Below are 27,203 nucleotides of genomic sequence, written 5' to 3'. Positions count from 1 at the left end.
AGAGATCACACAAGAACAGCACGGTAGTGCACGCCGTAGGAAACTGAAACGCCACAACCTGGTTTTTACTGAACTGATCTTACTCCAAATCAGGAACTCGGAGCGCTGAAGCACCATAAAAAGCTTCCCGATGCCAACTAGTTATTAGGTCCTGCAAGATTTACCGTCCTCTATGCGAATGATATGTCTCATGTACGGAGCAATTGACTGTGATTTAATGCGTGCCTTTAAGTTCCTGGCTAACATTTGGCAGTGGTTAGAAAATAATCAGTTAATTCTCTGGGGACTTTGTCCAACAGGAATCACAGCAGCTATTCCAGGCTGATGGCCCAGTTGTCCTCACAGAGTTCAACGTTCGCTGCTGTCACTGTGGAAAGATCCTATTTTTCTGCACCTTCATATCCTCCCTGGATAAATTATTGCCCCGAGCGCTGCGAGAGGGTCCGTCTTGTTCCCATGTCGAGAAGTGCCAGGTGATTTGAGTGACTGATGCGGTAGTTGGTGAAAGTAGCTTTAGAGCTTTAAGTCCAAGACTTTTATCAGACTTTGGAGAACAAGGTCACGCTTTCCAGGAAACGTAACATCACATCACAAATTAATTTTAGCCTGAAACAAACCTGTATTCCTCAAACAAACCATTTGTTTTTGGAGCTGACAACTTACCAACCTGTAATTGATTTAGCAAAAGTTCCTTTGTTTGCACTCTTTATCCTTCGTAATTGTGCTGCTCTGCGTGAAGGATAAGTTCACACCTTCTTCTCCTGTAATAAAAAACAGCCTATCAATAACTTTTGTTTGATTTGCCAAGTAGAATGATGTGATTCAATTGACAGTAGTAGAAGAACTTAGAATTGTAATATAACGATGTGAAGCAGACCTACGGTGAATTAATCAGTTTATTCAGTTTTCTCTTTTTGCAGGATATTATATCCTGCCACAAGATAAACTTTAAGGTGTTGACTTGAGAGCCAAATTTCCCAGATATAAATCCAATTTCGCATGTGTAGGAAGCTTTGAGTCGATTCTGTGTGAATTTGCATGTTGTCTCTGTGTGTGTGTGTGTGCGTGTATTTTTCTTTCCCACAGTCAATGCACATTTGAGACGGCAACATGTAACCTGCTGTCACTAAACATCACACTTTGTCCAGGTGGAGTTGGGAAAACTAGACAGTGACTTTTTGCTCATTTGGAAAAGTTCTGCTTCCTTTTTTTGGTTTGTTTTTTTAAGTTCAAAAGAATGATGGCCCAGCCTATTTGTAATCTTTCCAACAGCATTAAATCAATTAATACTTCTGGACTAGTCTGAATTTCTTTGTTTGCTTTCGATGAATGTAAGCTTTACCTAATTTTAAGGTTTAGAAATACAGCAAAAATATTTTCTGAAGATGTTAATATAGTTCCTCGCTCATTTCTCTTCGTTAAAAAGTACTCCTATCCTGCTGATATCCTTGTACGGACACATGAGCATCATAACTTACTGAGGCCCCGTTTACACGACAGAGTGAAAAACAAAAAAACACTTCCGTAGTGTCTTGAGTGTCCGTTGTCACGACAGCAGTGCTCAGAACCAGTGTAAAGGTAACTTTTTGAAAACAGTTCCCAATCTCCCGTGCAGATGTTCAAAAACTCAAGTTTTTTTAAAACGCTCTAACTCCATCTGTGGAGATGGAGGACAGCACAGGTTTTCCTTAACTGTCGTAGTAAATAGGTTTTTCTGCACACGTGTGAGTCGACGGACTATTTTCAGTTGCTCCGAGCCCCATTGTCGTGTAAACGGAAACTCAAAACACAAGGAAAGTTCTGCGTTTTCACTTGAAAATGGCCTAAAAGTCAGGCCAGCGAGAAAAGGTTTCGAAACCACTGCGCTGGTTAAATATCCCACCCTTCCTTCAGGAAAAGAAAACTGTTGTTTTCAGTCTACAATGCCGAGCAGTTTATGTTCAACTGACTCTTGTTGACGCATCTTGATGGTTCATGAAGCTCCCATGCTTGATTAGATTATGTCTTTGGATTTCCTGGTGCCGAAATTGTTTTTCCAGTCGATTGAGGTGAGAACATCCGTTTGAGGACGAGTTTGTTTAAGAGGCAAGTAGCGAAAATCAAACTTGTAAAACGACAGACACGAGAGCATGATGTGTGTCCTTGGCAACAGTTCCAGAGACTCCTCCTCCATGCACACACGCGCACACACACACACACACACACACGCACACTGAAGTGTGAGATTTGGTGTGAAGTGTTTACTTCCCACCTGAAAAAGAAAAATAAGCAAGAAAATTAAATGAGCTGTATCTTTACTGATGTCTTCCACACGGCCACATATAATTTCAATAACATTTTTCCCAATGGTCTCATGAACGTACACATTTGTACAAACGTTCTTTTTATGATCAATTAAATATTTATGGAAATGTTTTTCCATGTGTGGAGACAAGATGCAATGTTTAATAACGCGGGCTGATTATTTTAGTAAAGCTTTGTCTTAAATGTTTGACGTATTTCTTTTGTTTTACATTAAATGCATTAGTGTTTTTTTGTTGAAGGATGAGCAAGAGCAGGGACATCAGGAAGAATTACATAGAAAAGTGGAACCTTTAGTGTCATTTGCACAACTCAAAAATTGATTCAGGGGGCGCGGGGGGTGAAAGAAAAGGGGTTCATGGTAGAGCTACTGAGCATTTGCTCAGACCTTATAGCAAGAATAATGACTGATTAAGATAATAGATTTACCTAAACTTACATAAGTTGGTTTTTGAGGAAGACGCGCTGTAATCCGGACGTTACCGCTTCTTGAAAGAAACAGGAGGACTGACATAATTCTGGATTAAGAGTGTCTCCCGCCAATAAATAGAAGTTTACCAAAACATAAAAAAAACAGTCTACACTAACGGTCAGCTCAAAATGCAACATCTGTTTTCACATATATTAATACTGAGCCCATGAAAACTTAATTATGATAATGTGGAAAATTAAGTGCCAGTGCAGACAAACATTATTTTGATAATCGTTTACATTAACGTTTAATATTTTGATTTTGTTGAACACCATAAATATCACATTTATTCACAAATACACATATTTCTATAATACACTGGGATTTTTTTTTTGTATGAAAAGTACTGCAGAGAAAATCAGATAACGCGATCTGGACAGGTACTGATATTTTAGTTTGTTATACAATCACGAAAGATATAATAAAATGATTAAAAATGACAAAAGTACATTTCATTCTCTTTTTAGAAAATATCACGTATAGTAGGTATTAAGGTAGTACAGCTTCAAAAGGAAACGATCATGCTGCGAGTATCCTGCTTGACCCCCCCATCTCCCAGCAGAGGCCAGATGCACACTTTGAGAACCGCTGCTGAATATGATATAGGCGTTACAATAATAGATCTTTTAAAGAGACCCTTGAGTAAGTTATGTTTCACATTCTCAAGCGGGTTTTTTTCACTGATCCCTAACTTTATATTTACCCATTTAAATACCTTTCGTTGTTGACTGAAATAAGGCATGATTCAATCTTGTTATGGACATCTCTGAAAGGAACTTTGACTTTCTTTGGGAATCAAAAGATGTGCATCAGTTAGATGGCCCCCAGGGTAAGAGAGACATCCAGATGGTGCTTCAGATCACAACTTGCTTAAAATCAGTCAGTTTTCTTTATCCGTCGGCCTTTAAAAAATCTATCTATCTATCTATCTATCTATCTAAAGTAATTAGGATTGCTGATTTGTTCCTCGTTGGCTAATTGCAGATGCGGATATATGCACATATTTTTTCACCTATTTGAGGAGGACATCAAGTCTCTCCTGTAGTGGACGCTTCCTCTGCCTTTATGGAAACATAAAACGCAACACTTTTTCAAACGAGAACATTCTCTGAGCAAAATATGAGGACTGCGTTATTCAGGTCACGTGAAACATGCTAAATATATATTTATGCAACAATTTATTGCATCCTCGGTAACGTGGTTGGTGTTCTGCTCTGCCTGAGACAGTCTTGGCATTTTCGACAGCCGGATCTGATGTAACCTGTTGGATTTCGTCATGCAGCGAGCATAATTGAAGTGTCATTCTATCAAGCTGTCACATCTGCAGAAATGTCCATTCCTGGCTGACACCGGTGATCTGCCGATAATGTTATGCATTCCTCACTGAAATATCTCCGTGACGAATGGATTGATGTTGTTTACTGCCCACAGAGTGTGAATCCAAGTGACTTTAGTAACATCCTGGCTACTTCTCCTCTAAGATCACTAGTATGCTGACAAGAGGAGGTCAGAGGCCAGATTAAACACCATAGAAGCTACGAGAGATTGCACCATCGCATAAACTCCAGGTAGCACTGCGACCTCACAGATTGGCACCACTGACTGAGTTTCCCATAATCCCAATTTGCATTTCAGTAAAGTCATTGAGCAGGTTGTAGTTCTAGTCCTCTCATGGTATTTCAGCAGCTTTGATCATAATTAAAAACAGGTTCAAGAGTGACTAACAGTAAAAACTGTAGGCTATACGGCAAATATCAAACGTGGACAGAAAAGCATTGTGGCGTTCTCGTGCGCTCCAGAGTTCATCCTGTCCAGTTCAGCTCAGTGTCGGTCAGATGTGAAATGGAGACGGTGAGCTGTGAAAACCCGCCTTGCTGGACTCACATCACAGGAGAGGACCACAGAGGCCAGTCAGAAATATGCTTCCTCGCTCCATCCGTCTTTCCTTTCTTAGAAATCGAGCAAATATTATCTCATTCTTAAGTCATGTGAGTGGCCCCCGTGTGTGACGAGCAGCGGGCCGGCGCTGCTGATCCGTCAATGATTGTGTTTGTGGGAGACAGGACCAGGAGGGTAATAATGCTGATTACAGCCTCCGTTTGCGCTGTAATCAGTAGTTTTTTCAGTGGTGTTGAAAATTAGAGTGGCATGTCAAAGCCATCTAATCTGGGCACTATTGATGGGCTGATTTATTCCTTCATGAAAATGACATTTAATTAGGTTTTCTGTGCTTATAATCAGTGTTATTGTGTCCCAATCAATGAAGTGTTAAAGAAGGTTCCTAATGGGTCAGGGACTTTCTTAAAGGGCTTATTAAATTTGGCAAAGCGTGAGCTTGTGTGGCATCTTGGGATGTGAATCACTGTCTCAAACTGACTTATTTCATTCTTTTTAAAACATTTACCTACACTCCTTTTTTTTTTCCTGTTGTAAAAAGTAAATCATTACGTTTATGATTTCCCCACATTGTTTTTGTCCTATTATGAATGCTCGATAGTTTCAACTGCATGCACTCCTGCAACACCGTTTCCTCGATGCATGAGCTTAAAGAGGACAAGAAGCAGAGAGAAAACATACAGTATCCGACTCGTCTGATAAATGCAATATAAGGTCTATATCTGGCTGCAAACAAGAAAAAAAAAAAAGCTTTAGTGCTAAAGCTAACAGCCGGAGCAGGGAGATGGGAAGAGGCAGCAGCTGTTTATATGTACCGGGAAAAAGAGGAGGAACAAAGCTCACTGAATTTACCCCGATTTTAATTGCATTATCCATCTCATAAGAGTAATCAGCCACAAGCATGTTCCCGACAAAAATACTGATTATTCATAATGTGCACTTTCCAGCCCCAACGACCAGAGAAATGACCGTTCAAAAGTCCAATCATTAACACTTCATTATGTTTACAGCATGAATGCAGTTTGTGCAACAGCACAAAAAAAGGGATATATCCAGTATTTTGAATTGACGATATGTCGTTATATTTCAATACCTGCTTCACCCAGCATAGGACTGTGCCAACCTGGAGACCGTCATATCCAACAATACATGCATTTAAGTATTAATCAATGCCTGCTCACTTCTCCTTGTTTTAACGACAGAGGATTGTGACCACAAATGTGGCGATATTCAACTGAAAAATTAGTTAGTGATGTGTAAATCGATACCAAATCATTGATGCTTTCAACACCATACCGTTTCGGTCCTATTTTCTGCTCGTTGGCATTATTAGCTCTTATTCCACATGTGATAAGTGAAGCTTCTAAATAAATTTTCCAACACCTGCCGGAGCTCAAAATGTCAGAGTCACGAGATGTGTTCGGGTAAAGACTGACTACTAACTCAGTCATGTTTAGAGCTGGGAAATAGAATAAAAAGAAATATATTTTGCTCATGTCTCAAACCACATAAGCTCAGTTACCCTCACGCATTAGGCGTTTGTACGAATTCTTTCCCAATCCAACACCAGTAAGTAGAATTTTGAATGTTTTCTGAATGGTTATAAGTCTGGGTGGGAGTGAACATAGATACAGCGGGACTCGCAAATACCCCAGCAGCAGGTGTAAACATCAGAAATTCACTAGAAGCAGGACTTTTAAAAACTCTAAACGTTAATGACTTAGGTGATAGATGGCTGGAAAACGAATCTGCTGCTTTTCATTGTCCCTCTTTGCATCTTTGAAAGTTCCTCCTTCTCTTAAGGATTAAAGAATTCATATGGTAAATCATGTTCAATTTGGTCATTGAGGATCCCATGATAAGATTACTTAATCAATACTTGACCATCAGATGAGATTCTTTACATCTATTCTGCTCTATAATTTTACAGTCCCTCCTCACATGGCCTTCCTGGGATCAGGCTGTTGTCAGTACAGATGGTGTGTGATGTATGCGCTTCACCCAAATACAATGAGGCTGTGATGTAATATACCCGGGTTGCGTTATCGCTTTCAGCTCCCCTGGAAGATACGGAGCCTTCGATAGGAAACTCTTCTTGTCACATGTGGTTTGCTTCAGCTTGGCCATGTTATCTTCAAAACCCAGCCAATAATTTTTTGCGCGTTGAAGACACGAGTTTGGACAAGTCCAAGCTAGAAAATCTCCGATCACAGATTCTCAATCTTCATGGTCTTTTGGGACCTCCAAACAAATTGAAATCAGTCACGTAGGCCCACACTGTAATCCTCCACATGTCTGTATTTATCCTCCAAACTGCTAAATTTCTTCCAGCCAAGATGCGGTCATAGCTCATGATATTTGAACGAGAACATAGGATTAAAACAAAAAGGTTGTTGTCGCCGGTGCCACAGCACCAGGTAACAGAGAATCGAGAGTTAGATGACACATATAAAACTGAGTTGTGCAGGAAGTGAATGTTACCGACAGGATTCCCGGTTTTCACAGTCTGTCAGGTGTTGTTACAGGCGTCACCCGCGATAAGAGCAGGCGCCCTCATAAAAGGCAGAAACACAGATGTTGTAATTGGGGCCGAGTGCTGATAAGACATCTACAGTGGGAACGATGAGAGGCTCCTCTCTGTCACTCTTAAATGCAAATTTATTCTTACATGACTGAGCAAATAGTGACATAATAACCTTTAAATTTAAACGTTCAAGACCTTGAGTTATACAGTTTTCTAACAATTTCACATAGTTGCCAGAGGTCCGACAACACTGTATTCAAATCTCGTTTCTCAAATCCAGCCTTAGTCCTGAATTTCAGCCAGTCTAAAAGTCCCTCTCGTGAGCTCTACTGACAACAGGCTTTTTCTGTGTCTGTACCTTTAAATGCTAATGCACTGTGTGTTCACACCTACTCCATGCCTGTTATATGGTAGCTTTTGTGAGGAGAAAAAAATGGAGTCCACATGTTATTTTAGGAGGCAGAGCTCATCTACCTGTGGGAGGGTCAAAGTGCGTATCCACTACCAGAGGGAGTGGTTATTTCCCCTCATGACATCATGAAGGGTAAATCTGTGATACGTCTGTACCAGCATGCATTTGCTAAAAAATTTATTTTTTCTTTGTTGTGCTGATGAAAATGTCTATATTTTCACCAAACCAAACAAATACTATGGGGAATTACTACAATTTCAACATAAAGCCAATTTTAACAAACTCAACCCTGAGAGCATGGATTTGAGGCTGATGCTAATTTGCGTTTTCACAGCTAGGTACCTATCTTTCATGACACCTCGGGTCTCACTGTGTTGAGTCCTCTACTCTTAACAAATTAGCAAAACAAAAAAATCAATGTTTTCTTTGAAATTTATTATTTGCTTGTTGGTTTGGTTTGCTTGGAGCCTCTTGTGGGCTGGTTTTGGACCATGGGCCTTATCTTTTACAACCTTGCATTGGGTATTTCACCCTATCTTGTAAAGCAGATGGAATGTTTCCATTCACAAAACACAGGAAATGGAAGCATGTTAATACGAAATGGCAGCATTAGAAAATAAAGCACTTGCAATCAGCTAATTAGTTTTAGTCAGCTAATGTCGGCTGAGGCCTGTTTTGATTTGAGCAAGCTAAATGTTAATATCTAGCATTAGCATTTATCTATAAACAGATGACACAATTTGATTGAGTCACTGAAAACAAGAAAATGAAAGGCTGAGTTCGGTTCAGGTCTCTGCCGGCCTCAGCAGTGCATTTCAGGAGCCGATACTGAACCTCTGACCTTTCTCAACAAGGAGGAAGGAAGAATTTCCCTCGTTGTTTTCAGTAAACCGCAGTATTATTGCTGCATTACGAAGAAAAGCTGATTTGATCTGACATTCACAGCTGCTGTCTGTTGCCGGCAATTCACTCGAGAAATGCCTTGCATATTGGAGCTGTGATTGAGTGACTTTTTTGAGGTATTGAATGTTTGGCTCCGGACAGCCACTATAAGATGATCATGCGGGTTTGAGATGGCGCCAAAGAAATACTGACTTGATGTATGACTTGTGTGTGTGTGTGTCAACAGGGCCATAGAATGGGGTGATGAGGACTCTCCTCTGCTGACCTCAGTGCAGATGACTAGTGATGGCCACAGCATCACCTCAACAGTAAGTCGGAAAACTTCCCATTATGATTCACAGTTTTCTTCACAGAAAGTTACAAGCCAATACTCACATTTCCACAAGATACTATACAATACCATGTGTTGACTAGAATGAGGCAGCATGATTGTGAAAAACCTGAAGACTTCCAGTGATAAATTTAGCTAATTTGGAGATTTTGTTTTTATACTTTTAAGTTGTGAAATATGATGTAATTGTGGTCAGTTTTACACTTTACATTAAAATAACCTTCATCTGTGTTTAAGACATATGGAAAGGTCCTGATATATTCCTTAACAACACCTATTGTATCGTGTTAGATCATCTTTATTTCTGAATAAATGAATGTGCATTATAAAAACTTGCAAAGCAGTGGATGAACAAATGCACAAGACGAGCACCTTTTTGTGATCACGTTTGTGTTTGTCTTTCATTTGGGGTCGGTTGGTTTACCTTTTCTTGCAGTCCGTTGGAAGACTTGATAAACACCGAACAACAACAGGAGCGACAGGAGCAGCAGGAATTTGTGAACTCGCTGGAGACGATCATTCTCACCATCTTCCTCTCCATCATCATTATCATGACGGTGTTTGGAAACCTGTTGGTCATGGTGGCCCTCTGCAAAGACAGACACCTACGGTGAGCCGGCTGTTTCTGTCTCTGCTGGCACAGCAGCCAAAACATTATAACCACCGCCCTAATAAGTCACACATGTGACTGCTGAATTATGCCTGATCCAATAACGCCACTCGATCTCTGAAGAGTCGCAAAGTGAAGTGGTAATTGATTTAACGTTTTGTGATGTTTTAAAATTAGATGACTTGGCATTTGATTAATCTAGCTAACAAAACTACTCAGCACTTGTGAAGTGTGTCATTTATTTAAGAAAAGAAAAAGAAACAAATACTACTTAAAAATATCCACAGTATACACACAGGTAGGCTCACAAAGCAAGCAGTGGGAGAAAAAGAAGGTGCATCAGGCAAAAGAGGAGGCTGAATCTGTCAAAAAGGAACAAAGAGTGTACCAAGAGAGGTACAGAGAATATGACTTCATAAGAGCAATGGACAAAATTAGAGCTGAATGCATCTTTTTGCGGCGAAAAACTGTCAAACTAACTAGGCTTAGATCTGACAACAAACCTGCTCTTCCAACTGTGTTCCTGTCTAACGTCCACTCCCTGGACAACAAGATTGCTCTGCTCCGGTTGAGACTGAACTTCCACTCCACAGATTACCTGGACGGACTACTTTTACTACTAAAAGCCGTGGTGGAGGGCATGCTGCCTATATTAACAGGGACTGGTGCACAAACTGTGTCCTGGTAAGCCAGCATTACCCCGAATCTGTGGAGTTCATGTCACTAAAGTGTCGCCCGCATCACCTGCTGTGGGAGTTTACCGAGGTGCTGCTGGTGACTGTTTATATTCCTCTGAGCAAGCACGCCGCTGGCGATTGCCGGGTACTGTAATTACGCCCGACTGACTAACTGTCTGCCTGGTTTTCATGAAAACATAGACAATGCAACCAGAGGAGACGGTACTCTGGACCAGGTCTACACAAACAAACAATAAGCCCTAATGCTGCCCCACACCTTAATATTTGCACTATTTAGTTATCCCTCTGTAAAAAGTACCTATCTTGCACACTTTTTTTTCTTTTTTTGTTGTCGATTGCTGCACTATTTTATTCCTAGATTTATATTCTTTAAATGTTATGCCTATGTTGCTGGTCCTAAAAAAATAAAAATAAAAAATTATTTACATGTGAAGACATAGAAATGACAAAAAAAAGCCTTTGCAACTACAAGCTGAAGCATCTAAATTTCCAATGATAAAAATTGGGATCCTGCAACAAAAATGTTGGGAGCCACTGCTTTAAGTACTGGAAGTTGGAGGCCCACGTGAATAAATGAACGTCAGCTGCATACGACCTTGTTGAAGGTTTGCAGGTTTTCTCTCCTTGGATAACCTAAACACCCCATGACCGCCTCTTTTCCTGCCTCCAGGAGATCAGCCTTAAGAATAAATTATTCACCAGCAGGTACCATCACAAGGAAAGTGTCACTCACCTCCACCCTCTAATGGTCGTAATTTTTTGACTGATGGATGTCGTCCAGTCTGGCATAAAGTTACACAAACTAATGTTGTTTCTTGGTCATTTACAATGTAGTAGCAGTATTTCTGCCATCTACACAAAGACGGAGCCTGAGCGTTTTTGAAAAGTTGCGTTATCCCCCGTTTACAATGGAGTCGGAGCATTTTCGAAAAGTTCCACTTTGGGACCCGTTTTCAAAAAGCTGCATTTTCAGTGGCGGCAAGCGCTGTTGTCATGTAAACAGATACCCAAAACGCAACGAAGGTTTGGCATTTTTCCTTTAAAACTACTGAGACCTGAACAGGGCCTGAGGTGCCACTAAAAGGATTTATTTGAGGATCTACTTTTGTTTGTGTGAGACTGCAGGACATATTGAAACAAACCCATAAAATACCAAAACACTCATTTTGCACACAACATTTTGAAAGAAAACTCTGGCTGGACGGGTAGGAAGAAGCTTAGAAAAAGGTACATGTGTGTTTTACTTAATTGGTCGGATTCACTGATGTCGCTTTTTTTAAAGACCAATTATGAGTTCAAGTACTTTAATTTGGGTACTTGTCAGTATGAGTACTTAGTTTGTATCAGGGGTTCAACCAATACCCCACACTCTTTAAGAATTGTGAGGTTGTTGGAATGGAACGCGGCAAACAATTTTCTTCTCTTCTCTTTTCCTCACTCACAGAAAGAAAAAAACTAACTACTTCATTGTGTCCCTGGCATTTGCTGACTTGCTGGTCGCACTAGTGGTGATGCCCTTCGCTGCGATCGAACTGACTACAGGCCAGTGGCGCTACGGGGAGATTTTCTGCCTGGTGCGGACGTCGCTGGACGTCTTGTTGACGACAGCGTCCATCCTGCATCTCTGCTGCATCGCACTGGACAGGTTTGACACACTGCAGTCATAGATACTATGTCTACTTTTAAAAATCACCGGCAGGTTTCATTAAAATTGGCTTCATGTTGAGATTTTTGTAATTATCGGTCGTATTTTCTTTTGTTTTCCGAAAGAAATGAACACTAAAAGGTTCTTATGGCACTTTTTTAAAGATACAGGCCACTGAAGATGAAATCGGGCTGCATGTGGCTCCTGAGCTGACCCTGTACACAATATGCAAACTAGTGTGTGTGTGTGTGTGTGTGTGTCATTGCAGGTATTACGCTATCTGCTGCCAGCCACTGGTCTACAGACACAAGATGACCCCGCTGAGAGTGGCAGTCATGCTCAGTGGCTGTTGGCTCATCCCCACATTCATCTCCTTCCTACCCATCATGCAAAGCTGGAATGCCATCGGCATCGAGGACATTGTGAGTCCTCAGTGTCTTAAACTCAAAGAAAGCATGGAGATTAGCAAGAAGTGATACAGTGATGAACTTTGCCGATTTCATTGTTGATATTACGAAAACCCCAATTGCGGTAAAGATTTCATCCGCCTCCCTCAGATGCCTAAAGATAGCTGTGTTCTGTCTGCAAGGGTAAAAGCAGCATTAACCTCTCCAGTTGAATATTCTCTGATTCTAATAACATGTCCAATCCCCTGAACAATGACACGGTAATGCAGTGATCACAAAACAATTCCAGTCCCAGTGGAGGGTTTTCAGGCTGCCAGCGAAAGGCAGCACTTCAACAAGCATTTTCTTGTGGTTTGGATATGTTTTGGCGCGAGGATAATTCAGGGCTGCCTTGAAATGAGCAGCAGGACTCCCAGAGGCAGAGGGGGGAGAGATGAATTTATTCATCCAGACTTAATGAAACACGCAGCTCTCTTCTGTTGTCTTTCAGTCTGGCTGCATCAAAACAGCATTCTGGCTTCTTTTTATCTTTTACAGCTGGCTGGATGTCAAAAAAATCAAAACTTTTTAGGACTTAAGAAGAATTTACTTGTATATCAACAGTGAGATTCCAGTTTATTGCTTTATATACTTTGTGTTTGCTTTTCCTTGGATTGTCTTTCTTCAAAACATTTAGAAAATGTACCCAGTTTTGCCCCAAAAAGGAATTGTTTAAAATTACCAACGCTGTCAAAAGAATCCAATAACTGATTCTTTAACTGTGATGCAAGTCACACAATTATTGCCTGTGAGCCTCTACATACCTGCTGGCATAATGTGTTGAAACCTGAGTGGCCTCTGCTCTTCTATGAAGAAAAGTTATGAGATTTCTACCCTATATTTAATGCAGGGATGCACCGATACTTAGATAGAAGTTGTTTGGAATACATATAAGGATCAAGCACGAAGCTTTCTGTAGCTTTTTAAATTCATCTTTGCCTTTTTAATGGTAAACATCGACATTAACTGCTTAGTTATACCATTCCTCTGGAGGGAAATCTATCTTGCTCAGCTCAACTGGGAGTCGATATCGACGACTGTATATCCACAGTGAGAGTCGGCCTTAAATGAAAACCAACCAGCTCATGTCACACAATAGTCCAATTAGCATTGTCGTGCATCCACGTCCAGCTGGACTCCAAAAAGCTTGAGGTCTAAATACTTTTTCAGAGCAGTGCAATCAGTTCTCTCTGACCTACATTCTCCAGCCAGAACTATAGCTGTGTTTACATGGACATAAATAATGGGAATGAAAGCCTGATCAGGATGAAAATGCTTCATGTAAACATGTATATTGTACAAGTCTGGTCTGGCTTCATTTGGAAGGAAATTCATTTCAAATGGGAGGGATGTTTTATACCAATCGTTGTTCTGCACTGAATCCATTTGCAGACTTGTTCCATTCACGTCTCTCGAGCTGGGGTCAAATTATCCTATCTTGCATATTGTCACCATGGGATGCTTCAGGCGTGTTTTTTTCAGAAAAAATGTCAGTAGAAAGGCACAATTGTTCTATCAATGAGGCGACGCTGTCACATTTCTTAAAAACTGGTCTGTGCCCGTCTCTTTCTGATTATTCTTTTAACAGGAAGAGCACTTTGGGGAGTTCCAGATTTGAATGAACCACAAAATGAAACACAAGAACTTGATTAGTCCAGATAACAAAAAGTATCTCTAATACTGGTGGGCTTCCAGGTAAAGTTGGATGTGGGATCATGTGAGCAATCACAAATGGCCCACGGCACAGGGCAAAGCATTGTGGGATTACTCGACTGACAAAATTGGATTATAGTCTTGGTGCATATAAACCTACACAATCCGACCACTTTATTCAGTGTTCATGTGAAATAGAACACTCTGATCTGTCAATTGGAAATAATTTTTAACAGATGTACAAAAACATGCCCATGTAAACACAGCTAGTGATCCAGTTGTGTGTAATGTGACATGGTTGTTGGTGCAACGGAGGATTTCCATCAAGATCTTTGAGGAAAACCAATCTGTACAAACTGTGATTCTACCACGTCAATATGTGCCAATATTTGAAAGTGATGACAACTAGTCTTTATGTTTTAGGCACTACTTGACTTATCTAACGACAGAAAAGGTTACAAGAAAAAACATTATTATATAGTTGTGAGAAGTGGCAAGTTTGGATCTTTACAGAGTTCTAAACTTGATGTAACCTTTGTCCAGGGTTCAGCTCTTCACATGAGAAATGTCTCATTTGTAATATTTGTTCCCGGATCTCTTCTTGTTCCAGATTGAAGAGAGACGAGCCCTGTCAGGAGGCTCCAACGACACAAGCTGTGTCTTTCTCGTCAATCGGCCGTACGCCCTCGTCTGTTCTGCAGTGGCATTCTACGTCCCGTTGGCACTCATGATCCTGGCGTACCAGCGAATCTATGTCACCGCCATGACCCACGTGAGGCAGATCGAGACGCTGCAGCGCGCCGGCTCCGCCCCCGTCACCGGCACACTCCCGGTCATCACCGTGAGGCCGTCCACTTCCTCGGACCCACTGGAGCACTGTCGCTTCAGGACCGCGACGGGTTCATCCTCCTCAGAGCAGACTCCCGCAGCCAACAGCCGCATGCGCATCGAGACCAAAGCGGCAAAGACGCTGGCGGTCATAATGGGTTGTTTCTGCCTGTGCTGGGCGCCCTTCTTCATCACTAACATTGTGGACCCCTTCATCCACTACTCCGTACCATGGCAGCTGTGGACAGCCTGGCTGTGGTTGGGGTACATTAACTCAGGGTTGAACCCCTTCCTGTACGCCTTCCTGAACCGTGCCTTCCGGAGGGCGTTCCTGGTGATCCTCTGCTGCGGGGACGAGCGGTACACGCGGCAGGGGAGCTGCTCCTATGGACAAACCAACAGAGCGTGCTCAGCCGCATCCGCCAACGGCACATCCATGGCTTTGAGGTAAACACACGGCAAGGGCACAGTCATTCTGCACCAGTTTGTCATCATTTGTTGGTATAACGAATACAAAGAGGCATTTTTAAAAAAATCACATTTCTTTTATTTTTGGAGGTCAACAGAACCTGTACTTTTGTCCGAGGATTGATTGGAGTTGCGAGAAGGAGGTTGAAAATTGTTCACAGCGACTGAGTGAGTGTTGCTGTTGGCAGTTGAAAGTCAAAAAGAAACAAACAGTGTTTACCGGACACAAGATTAATCTAGTGTCTGAATCCACAGAGATACAGATCCACGTCACCTTTCTACATAAAGTCCTGACAGTGGATTGTAAAACTGAAAATCTACATGTCGGTTCCAGTTGCATGAGTAAATGCCTCGTGCGATGAGGCTTGAATTACTCGGCGAAACAGTTCTGCTTAAGAGAGAAAGACGCGTTGTGTGCATTGTGAAAAAGGAACAAAAATGGCTGTGGTTCGACAAGCTGCACAAAATGCCTGCGGAGAGATTATTCTGAGCCACGAAAACAGACCACTGCCCATGTTGACAAGCTTCGTCATGAGGCATCGAGTTTACTTTTTGATCGGCAACAAATGTGTCCATTTGTCCACATTAATAACTGTGAAAGATTAATAATGGACTTGTCCAGTTGCACTTGCACACTTTTGGAGAGGTTTAGTCATTTCAACGACCTCAGAGATCTTTAATTTCATCCATCTCCGTGTCGCCTTACTCTTCATGTCTTTGACGGTCTTAATGATGAAGACATTTGCAACTCCTTGATTGTTTTGTCATTGTCGTATCGCTGTATCTCTCCAGTCACTTTCACTTTGCATGACCGATTACAACGTTCCACCTTTCCCCACAAAACCGTCATAACCACAACCAGGGGACCAAAGTATGGCCCAGTACTTCCACCACAACGATGTAAACGCACAATAGTCATTATTCATTTAAAAATCCTTACTATATGACCGCAAATCAAAAATATTAAATCAAAGAGTTGGGACAGGTGTTACGAGTCGCTCAAGGACAATAGATTTGGGTCAGACGATGTTCCTGTGATGGAATCTGAACATGTTTATTGGTGGATGTTTTTGCAAAGTGAAGTGGATTTGAATCCAACAGTGTTGAAAACAGAAGAGCATGCATGAGCAATGACTTTCCAGGTAGTGAATTTATCAAGTTTCACTAACTCGTTTTTCCATTATAAATATCTTGTGTGAACTTAATATTTTTTTGGCTGCACATTTATTGCCTTGACAAGGAGGCCAGTTTTAAAAAATATATTCACTCCTTACACAATGCTTTAAAAAAAGAAGCAAACCTTATGTAGCTGATAAGTCATCTGAAGTCATTTATCTGTGAAGTTTTTTGTTTTATGGGCTTTGATCCTCTGAAGTTCTCCTTGGCCTGAATTTTTAAAAAAAACAAACATATTTTTCTAAATGTGTATTTTTTGAGAGAAAATGATCTCTTATCTTATTACAAAATCACACTAATAGTCCTGCGGTGCGTCTGTCGGTGTTAATGGTGGTGATTTAGTTGACGGCTGTGTTTGTGCTCTCAGCTCCTTCCAGTTGGGAGGATGATGGAGGAGGTGACCTGCCTGCATCTGCACTGTTTAAGTTTAACACAAGTACTTCACTGCTGGAGAGAAACAAAAGGCACACTCGTATGCGCTTACGCACACAAACTCGCGGTCACACACACAAAATCTGCTGGAGCGCTGGCGTGCCAGTGACACCCTCTGCTGCCCGAAAACCTCCTGCATGTGCTCAAAACGTGTGTCATCCTCTTCTTTCTGGTCCATTACTGAATCATTTTTGCAAAGAAATTAATTCTTTGTTGAGTTGTGCCACTGCTCCGCCGTGTGTGGTGCGGTGTTGAATCAAAAAGCAGCCCAGTAATATAATAAAACAGTGATGTGACATCTTTAAACCACTTAAGCTGGAAAGGAAATGAAACGTAATGCCCAAGTTACTTTTCTTTACTTTTATTTTCAGTAATTAATGAAGTAACCACTACTTTTAACTCATACCTAGTATAGCAACTACCAACTTTAAGCAACTTTCAAAACACTGAAGTAATGCAGACATAGGTACTGTAATAAGTACTAAAACCACATACGGCTCCGTCCTTATACATTGTGACCCACTAGTTAATTTCACAGCAAATGGACCATATTTAAATCATTCTATACTTCAAATTATTGTGCTACCGGGTTTATTTCAAGGTTTAAATGATGCTCAAAATGATGTAGTTAGTATGTTAGGCCACTAGCAGGTGCTGTTTGTGTTTGTGATGAAACCACACACACACACACACACACATACGCAGAGAACAATATGCTATAATCATCAACAGCAGCGAGTACACAGACATTCACGATGAAGTTGGGTTGTTATTACGGTGACTCTCAACTATAAAACTACCAGGTATGGAGTATGGACTGGGAGTTAGATGCTCTAGAGCAGGGGCGTCCAACCTTGGTCCTCGAGAGCCAGAAAGTTGCGGTTTTCCCCGTTCACCCAGAGACAGAGTTGGTGCGTTGTCAAAAAATTCCACCTTGGGAGCAGTTTTCAAAAACTTGTGTTTTCAGCGATGCTGAGCACCGTTGTCATGTGAAAACGCAAAGAAAGTTTTGCATATTCACTTGAAATCATTGTTGTGTGTGTGTGTGTGTGTGTGTGTGTGTGTGTGTGTGTGTGTGTGTGTGTGTGTGTGTGTGTGTGTGTGTGTGTGTGTGTGTGTGTGTGTGTGTGTGTGTGTGTGTGTGTGTGTGTGTGTGTGTGTGTGTGTGTGTGTGTGTGAACGCCAATCTGATGCCCTCTCCTACAATCAGCCTCCAACAGAGAGCAGACTCAGACATTCAGATTAGTGCCGACGACGTACTGGAAACTGAAATCACTGCGGGAATCCTTCTCATATTATTTAGTCAGCGAGCTGGAGGCATGTAGGAGGACTCCGTGGGTGGATGGTGGGTTTGTTGGTCTGAGTGTTTTGAGATATTTGAAGTCACAAACAAGAAGCTGCCTCTGTGCTTCAGCGAGGGCACACGTGCCAAAACTTTGTGGTATCGGAGCCAATAAAGGACAGAAAGGCTTTCAAGAAAATGTTCCAGTGAGTTCTGAGAGAGATTCTTAACAACACTGGGACACCTTGCAGTACTACTGCGCCACCTCACAGCTGTTGCGAATGCAGTACGTGACATGACTCTGGTTAATATACTGGCTATTTGTTTTTTTTCCTCTGGTTGCACATGGAGTAAATCATAGAAATGAATTGGCCCAATTTAAAGGAGCGGAAGTCATCGTGATGTAGATTTACAGTGCCCAATAAATGTGCACAAGCACTGCTGTGTTGTTTGCGTAGTGGTGGATATATTTGTGTTGGCAGAGTTAAAACTATTAAGTAAAGAAACAAATTCTTTGTTTTTGTAAGACATTCAATAAACAGTTTTGATGAAACTGGTGGTGAACCTGTTGCACTGAACTGAATCACCACAGCTCTCCCTCTCCTGTGACGTTGGTCAAATTGGGGATGTCAAACATAAGGCGCACGGGACAAAAACCAGCCTGCAACAGGCTCCAATGCGGCCCACCAAAACTACCAAGCAAAGTGTACAAAACACAAACTTCCTAAGAGGAGACAAAACAGCACTGAGACCTTGAGCTCATTGTGAGCTAACTAGCATTAGCCTCAAAGCCAGGCTGTCTATAGGTGAAGTTTTTGGAAAAATTTAATTTCATTGTATTTTGCACCAGAAGGTTTTATTAAAATTGGCTTTATGTTGAGATCATAGTCATTTTCCGTAGTAGTTGTTTGGTTTTGTGGAAATATAGACATTCTCGTCACGTATACTCTGCACCACAAAAACAACTAAAATATTAGAGATTAAAAGTAAAGGTTATTGTTGCACTATTTTACTGGTCAAGCCCACTCAAGATGAAACTGAGCTGTTTGTGGCCCCTGAACTAAAAATTAGTTTGACACCCCAGTCTTAAATAATGGTATTTTTTATTATTTTTACAAAGTAATTAATGCCCTTTCAGTGTTTTTCATCTTGTCACTTGTAGTTTTGTACTCTGTGGCGTTGCCACATTTTCTTTGATAACAAAACACTCTCCTCACTGTATTGTGGAGTAAATAAGTTCTCCTGCCACTTTATTCTATTTCCAGCCACAGTTCTTTTGTGGTAGCCAAGTCGTGGATTAGTCATTTTCCACCAGTTTTGTGGAGGAGCGTTTTTACTTGGGGCTCGACATGTTTTGAAACTGCACGGCAATTGTAATTTTGCCCCGCTCCGTATTATATTGCATTAATTAGGATTTAATGTTTCCTTTCTGAAAATAACTCAAGCCAGTTTTTGCCTGAAGACACAGAAAATAAAACTTGTGTTCATAGAAGAAAATGTATTATTGTAATTTTGTAGGGTTTGGAGATTTTTCTTTCTTTCTTTCTTCTTCTTCTTCTTCTCTGAAATCCCTGGAGTCCTTTTCCAGACACACGTACCACAGACACACACACAAAGCTCCAGCAGTGGATAGTCGACACTTGTTTGTGATTAGAGTCATAACACAGACGTCGTGTTGTACCCGCTAGTAGCCGAGGTAGGAAAGAAATCAGGAGCATCTGAAACAGGTTGGATCTGTTGAGTAAATACTGTCACATCATTCCTCATGTCCTTCTGTTGCCCCAGTGGCTACGACATTTGTTTACAGTATTGTCGTCTTTGTTCACCGTTTGTACCGTTTCATTTTTTTTAATTGAAGTTTTACCTTGTACCCAGAAGTAACCGTCATATTTGCTGCATACAAGGAGGCTAAATTCTTGAATTTAGCATTGAACAGGGGGAAACACTAGAAATCGTGTTCAATTCAATGTTGACTTTTTTGGTTTTTCTACATAGTAAGTTTAAGAAATGTAATTAAAATCGGTGACGCAGTAGTGAATGTGATCGGACTTTAACACACCCACACACAAAATGTTATAGACTACCCAGCTAAATCTGAATAATTAAAAATCCAGAATGTAAAATAATTTCTCATAATGATGAAAGACTTTGCCGTTTGTGATTGAATTGTGTAGCGCAGGTGTGTCAGCTAATAACACTGAGACCAGAAGTGAAACTAAACCCTGTTGAATGCAAATTCAGTCCAGTCGGTGGTAAATTTACAGTTTTAACTGGACCGCCAGAGGTGGAAAGTAACAACACCTTTTCACCCATCTATACTTGAGTACTCAATTTCCTGATTTTTACTCTGTTTTCCTTCATTCACACACGATTATCTTTACTCAAAACTGGCTCGGTGGACATTTTAATGTCTGTAGAAGATCTAACTAAAGAGTCATAACAATACAGAGTGGATAGGTCAGCTGGAGAGAAGGTGCTTTACAGTTTGTGATACAGAGAGGAACAATGGTAGCGACATAAATGTACTTTATGTTGGTTAAAATGTCCTCCCCCACTACACTTCGTTTTAAATCATAGTCTACAGCGATGCTATCAAAATAGCCTCAAAGTCAGGATGACTTTGTAAAAACATGTGTAACCCACTTTAGAGTATGTACACATCGCTATTAGGCTCGTAGGAGCTGGGAGTAAAGCAATATCCACTGGACACAGGTATATGTAGTTTTTTTTTTAATGTTTTCGTTTGAACAGCTGTTTGAAGAATAACAAAATACAACTACAATACAATACCTATGAGCTCAATAACTAAGACAAATGACAAATAAAATAAATTGTCCCTTCAAAAATGTCTGTTGTGGATCCAATCAAAGTTTAGGTCAAGTCAGTAAGTCGGGGGAAAAAGTCAAGGGTAAGGGAAATATCCAACGTAGGCTCTCGTTGGTGTTGGTCTGTGGGACTGACGCAATCCTACCACGAGATCCGTTGAATGATGTGGTGATGGGGTTTTCATACCTTTTTCTCACTCTGACCGGAGAAACAAAATGTGCTCCATGTTTTTGTAAAAATATAGGCATTTTCAACTCATATACTCTGCGCCACAACAAAGAAAAACCTAAAAGGTTCATTCTAAATGTTGTTATTGCACTATTTTACCAGTCCAGCCGACTAAAGATGAAATAGGTCTGCATGTGGCCTCTGAAATAAAATGTATATGTGTGTATAACCTCTTGTCTATTAATTCTCAAACTGTGGAAAATGTACCACAAGTAGTGAATGAGCTCCCTCTAGTGGTACATATAATTAGATGTTTTTAATAAGATATTCAAACATAACGAAAGTTTTCTGTCTTCACTTGAAAATGTTGTGTAAACGGGGCTGTAACAGTTAAAATCAACACTTTGCTGGTTTCCTGAGATGAAACTTACTGAAGCTCCTGTTATGCTGATCCTGACATCCAGGAAGAACGCCCAGGTCACTGATTATTTTACATCTGAACAGAAATATGGAGCCAAATTTCAAAAATCATAACTACATCGATTGATGGCAGTCTTTGTTTTGTTTTTCATAACCCCAATGAAGTGAAAACAAATATCTGCATTTTGTTCCAAGAGGAACTTTGACATGATAATAGATCGATTTATCCATGCATGAGAAGTAGTTTGTATCTAAAACTAGATAAGTCATCTATAACACTTTTCATTTCGAGCTGGTGTTTAAAGTCGTATGTATCTTCGGTGTTTCTTTCACACTTAGACTTAAAAACTAGAGAAAATCCCCGGACAACTGCTCTGTGAAGGTTAGGATCAAAAAATAATATAGAAGAAAACAGACACAAAGCAAGACAGTGACTTGATTCAAAGCTGGGTCTGCCTCTGCTTCATCTTTGTTCCCTCTTTCCAAAGTAAGAGAAGAGAAGTTTTTTCCAAGTTAAATCTCACCTTTCTGCTTTCCCACCACCTTCAGAGCTGCTGACATCAATACTTAAAACAGTGTGGGCTGGATGTGTGAGCTTCAACTCAGAAATAAAAGCACGAGAGCACGTTGAACAGTGAAAGGTGTCAGGAGATAATATAGGGCCAGATTGAAAATTAACTACTGATCTTTTACTTGTGAAACTCTGAGCCCACTACAAGCATGTTTAAATTACCGAGCCTGGACCAGTGATGTGATGTAATGGTGATATGTGGACATTAAACTTCAATGAAATAGCAATCACCGGTTTTCTTTGATTAAAAAATTTAAAGGATTTATGATCATGTAAACATAATTTAAGCTTGTTTAATCCAAGAGCCGAGTTTTTCTCCATTCCTATTACGAATGTGTGTAATTCCAGAAATATATACATTTTTGAACAAACATGTATTTAAAAACTTCCTATTTCAAACATGATTGTAGACAATGAAACTTAAAATGTGAAGTCGACAGAGAACACTGACTTTGTAAGCACCTTTTCAGACATTGCTCGCTGCTCACCTGCAGTTTTTACATTCTCAACAGTCTGACGTGGGAATTTTCTTCAAGTTCGTGGCTCTGTTAGGAGACTAATACGTCACACCCATTAAAAATAACCTCTACTTTGTCAGTGACAACAACACTCAAGTGTTAAACTCTGCACAAACATTATTCTGCACTCCCACAAACGGTAGGAACACGAGGCGAAACACATTTTGAAGTGGATCTCAAAACATTTAGAGGAAACCGAAGCGCCATAAAATGAAAACTTGCTTTGGCAAGAAAAGAAGAAAGTGAAAAAACCCCAAAACAAGCTACAACTCATATTGTCAGCGGCTTCCTGCGACCCTAAAAAAGTTTGGGTTTGATTCGTCCCCTTCGGATATCAGAAGTGTTGGATCGAGTCAACACGGACGCCGCTCCCATAAACTCTGTGAATGTTAGTGATTGTAAGTAGCTGGAAGTCGTTGCCGCAGCGCAGCTGCCTCGTGGCTCGAAAACAACAGAATTGGACAGTGAAAGTCATCTGGGAGACACGTTAGATGTCTCCTTGGGTCAAGGCCACGCTGTCGTGTTCAATCAGTGTTCGTGTCTCCGCTGTTTTTTTTTCCGTCCTCGATGTTTGCTGCTCTGAATGTCGAGATAAGATTAAACTCTCAGCTCCATATAGGGAAATTAGGTCCATGCACAGGGATTCATCAGGGAAGGGCCACAAATAAGAGAAGAAAATGCGCTCCAGATGAGAGTAAAGATGGTCTTTGACGCAGTACAACTTTCTGGGTTGCATTAAAGAGGCACTTCTTTACACAGGTTCCGTAGTACTCAGACTCCACTTGTTCTGACAAATGCATTTCTGTGGCACCTTTGTCAAGTCAGCTCAGGCTTTATCTTTGGTTACAAAAAGAATTTGTAATATTGTAATTGTCATTACTGACAGGTTGTTTGGCTGTCATTGTAATTATCAGTCGCAGATGAGATCAAATTTGGCTGAATTGCAATGACATTAAGTGAAATTCTAAGCCAACTTTAATTTAGAATGAAGATGATGATGACAATGATTACTACAAAATTGAAAGTGAAATTGTATGTGCCTGCCGCTCGCTACCCACTAATATCCCCTCCACTTTGTGTTTTTCACCAAAATCCCATCTGATTTGACCGGCCAATTTTTTGCAGTTTTTGTAGAAAATATTTTGCCGAATTATTAACCAAAGTCATAGCACACTATTCCAGAAGTTTTCAAATGTTTTGATGGGTTTTTTGTGTGCATGCTCCCAATGCACCAAAAATCCGACACAAACATTTTTTTTTTTTTTTTATAAGATTTAAATTAAACTGGCGTCTGGGATCGTCATCTTTGCGCTTCACCTCTTAAAGAGACAGGCCCACAGAATAAGGGGTTATCATAAACTGTTATTTGCATGAAAACCATGTACTAGAATATTAATGAGCAACTCAAAACATCTAAGAAAACACCATATATCAAAAAATTAAACCACTGACCTGAAAAGTAAGTAAGTCAGTTATAAAAATTGGTTTATAAAGCAAATGTGACAAATAAAAAATCACAAAGTGCTTCACACCATTAGTAGCAAAAAGATAAAAACAGAAATAATGTTATTAACAATATAAGTATTTGTCGTAATACTGATAGAACAGGTGAGCAACAGCTGAGATATAGAGCAGCACAAACAAAAAAAGTACATCTATATATGAAATATAGTAAAAAAAAAAAAATAGGTGAGATTTTGTCCAAAGATGACAGGAAGGTGAATGATTTGACCACTTTGAATAACTTATAGTTGATCCCAGCTTCTCCCTGTTGGCTTTTTCTTCTTGCCCACATCTGATATTAGGCATGTCAAGTAAAATCAGTGCATGACGATATAAATAACAGTCCCACCATCTCTGTGTGGATGAAGAAAGGGGTGTCTGGTTGAAAACAGCAAGTTTTTTTTGGGATGCTTTGTTTAGACTGACAGAGCAGGACAGTGCAAACACTCTCCTCTGTGATTTATTGGGCGATCTCAGTGATTTATTATTGTTTGATTGAAACCTCAGATCCTCCAGCTGCTCCTCCCTTCACATCTCACTGCTCTCACTCCGTTTCTGACATTTCTATCTTTCCATTGTTCCTGTTAAACGTGGTGTGAAATGTTGTTGTTGTTTTTTGTCTGTATGTCTGTTATCGCCTTTCTTTTCCCTCTATTCCTCACCTATTGCCTGCATTTTTTTTTTCCTTTTCAATCATCTAATAAGAATTTTCACTTAATATCATAACAGGATCTTTAGTTTTGTTTGTTTTTTCCAAACGTTGAGAGTAAAGTGGGCAACAACTCATATTGAGAGAGGGGGAAAAAAGTGGAACGTAAACTGCGACTGCTTATTTTGATAATTTTTTGTTTTCTTACGTGTGGAGGAAATCTGCTCTCGTCCTGTCAGCCTGGACCTGAACTCATCTGTTGTCACTAAATCAAACCCATCTTTGCTTCCCTGTCTGTTTCTGGCTTTGCTCTCCTGTGTAATACGAACCCAGTTTCCCTGCCGACAAGCTGGGATTCACCCAGCGTGAACTCCGGGAGCGACAAGGGGCTACTTTCACTGGAGAGGATACAGATGCATGTGCGAGTTACAGACAATTAGCCCCTGATCACACTTATAAGTTAAAAACAATGACAAGTAATCCGGTAGTGTAACTTTCTCTATTAGTTGGATCACTCCTAATAATGTGTACAAGTCATTAAGATATCATTTTGGTGTTTGAGCTGTTGTGGTTGGTCTTATCATGATTAATCTCACATTTATTATTATTGGATTCGAAGTAACTGAATAAAGACATGGTTATTTATAGTTGGTCATATTTCACATTGCTGTCAGAAGGACTCATTGGTTTATGGAGGCCCTTCTCCTGCTGTGAACGGGCATTTACTGAAATAGTAACCAGTGCAACGTCTTCAGCGAGCACCACTATGACTCTATATCTATTGCACTTTTAATTTTAAAGAAAGTGAATGTGGGGTAAAACAAGGTAAACTAATAAGATGATTTAGAAACAGCAGCTCCGCAGCTTTTCCAGGAAACTCATTGAACCGCCAGTAACGTTAACATTCCTCATGTCATAATGGTTATTAGTTACTAAATTCTAACTGCCAAAAAAGTTATTTTTAGCTATAGAGTGTCACTCCTAACACCATTGGGGAGATTACAGCCCAAATTCAACACAAATATATGTCTTTGTATCTTAAGACAGTTGAAGATACACTCCACCAAGATTATATCTTCAGAGATTATGTGACAGAGCAGAAAGACTTTTCATTTCAAGAGTGTTAGTCTGATCAAATGACTGTAACAAAATATAAACATAAAATAAAAGCATGCTGTGGCAAAGCGGGACTGATGACGAGCGGCTCACCATCACACTCATAATGACATTTTGAAGCAGTAAATCTTTCAGTTTGTCTTAAACAGTTTGTGCCACTTACAGAAATCAGAAACTGACACTAAGGTGAACGTCACAGGTTGATTAGCAGAGTAGCACCACAACAAGGTAAAGCCAGTACCATGAGAAGACTCAAGAATCGACAAGACGTGAACCTTTTCATGAGAGCAGGTCCGGTTTTCCAACAGAGATTAGATGGCCCTACTACACACACACACACACACACACACACACACACACACACACACACACACACACACACACACACATTGACACGTCCGTCAATTTTCATCATGTACTGTATACTCTGTGCCACGACAACGAAAAACTTTACAGTTCAAATTAAAAGGATATTATGACACTATCTTTACACTCGAGATGAAATAGGGCTGATGGTCCCTGAACTGAAATGTGTTTGACACCGACATTCACTTGGCTACGTATCAATGAAATTTATGAAAACCATAAATATTGTCATTAATTTGCATAAATCATAGAGTAAAAACATTTAGTGTCGCGATGAAAACTAGAAACTAGCTCTTAGTGGCACCGAGGACTGATAACAGCGACAACGCAAAGGAGAAGAAGTGTTTATCGACTCTACGTGTTGATGAGAAAATGCATCATGACACCTGCCAAAAAGGCTTCTTGAAATGTCAACTGGCTGCCTCTTGGGTTTCCATGTGCTCGCAGGGTTTTCTCACAGATTTCAGCTCATAAACAAATATAGCACCATTGAACCATTATTGGATGTAGTTCTGCTAACCTGTCGTCCAGCCAAGTCTGCATCAGAAGAGTCCAAACTAACGTCCAGGATCGTTTTTCCTTTTAACGTTTCAGGTTTAGAGCACCAGCTGCCAATCAGGTGGTAGCACCATTCGTCTGTGAGCAGTGGGTAATAGCTACAGACATAATTTACAGAATAGTATGTTAATGTGCATGTATAATTACCGTAATTTTCGGACTATAAACTTTTTTCCACACGCGTTGAACCCTGCGGCTTAAACAATGACACGGCTAATTTATGTGTTTTTACGGGTTAACAAGCTTCATGCCACCAATACATTCAGGTGCATCACGTAACTCCGACCTTTCTTTACTTTTCTTTTTTTTTTCTTCTTAAATTTGGTGAGTGCAGCTTATATTCAGGTGTGCTCAATAGTCCAAAAATTACGGTACGTTTGGGCCGTTGGATGCAGAATTGTAATATTGTTCCTGAAAACTGGATTGAACAT

General features: G+C 40.4%; 1 protein-coding gene across 1 annotated transcript in view; it reads left to right on the top strand.

Annotated features, from left to right (window-relative positions):
- The window catches only part of LOC308118091 (5-hydroxytryptamine receptor 4), a 53,731-nt gene that overhangs the window by 6,971 nt on the left and 19,557 nt on the right, over nucleotides 1-27,203 (top strand). Inside the window, exons 2-6 of the mRNA XM_080477325.1 lie at nucleotides 8,735-8,816; nucleotides 9,276-9,449; nucleotides 11,592-11,792; nucleotides 12,061-12,214; nucleotides 14,502-15,166. Of these exons, the coding sequence (XP_080333451.1) occupies nucleotides 8,794-8,816; nucleotides 9,276-9,449; nucleotides 11,592-11,792; nucleotides 12,061-12,214; nucleotides 14,502-15,166 (1,217 nt within the window). The 5' untranslated portion in view covers nucleotides 8,735-8,793. The remainder of the gene's footprint in view (nucleotides 1-8,734; nucleotides 8,817-9,275; nucleotides 9,450-11,591; nucleotides 11,793-12,060; nucleotides 12,215-14,501; nucleotides 15,167-27,203) is intronic.

The sequence above is a fragment of the Lipophrys pholis genome (genome assembly GCF_963383615.2).
Source record: "Lipophrys pholis genome assembly, chromosome: 12".
NCBI classification, from domain to species: Eukaryota; Metazoa; Chordata; class Actinopteri; order Blenniiformes; family Blenniidae; genus Lipophrys; species Lipophrys pholis.
This window is presented reverse-complemented; position numbering and strand designations above follow the sequence as displayed.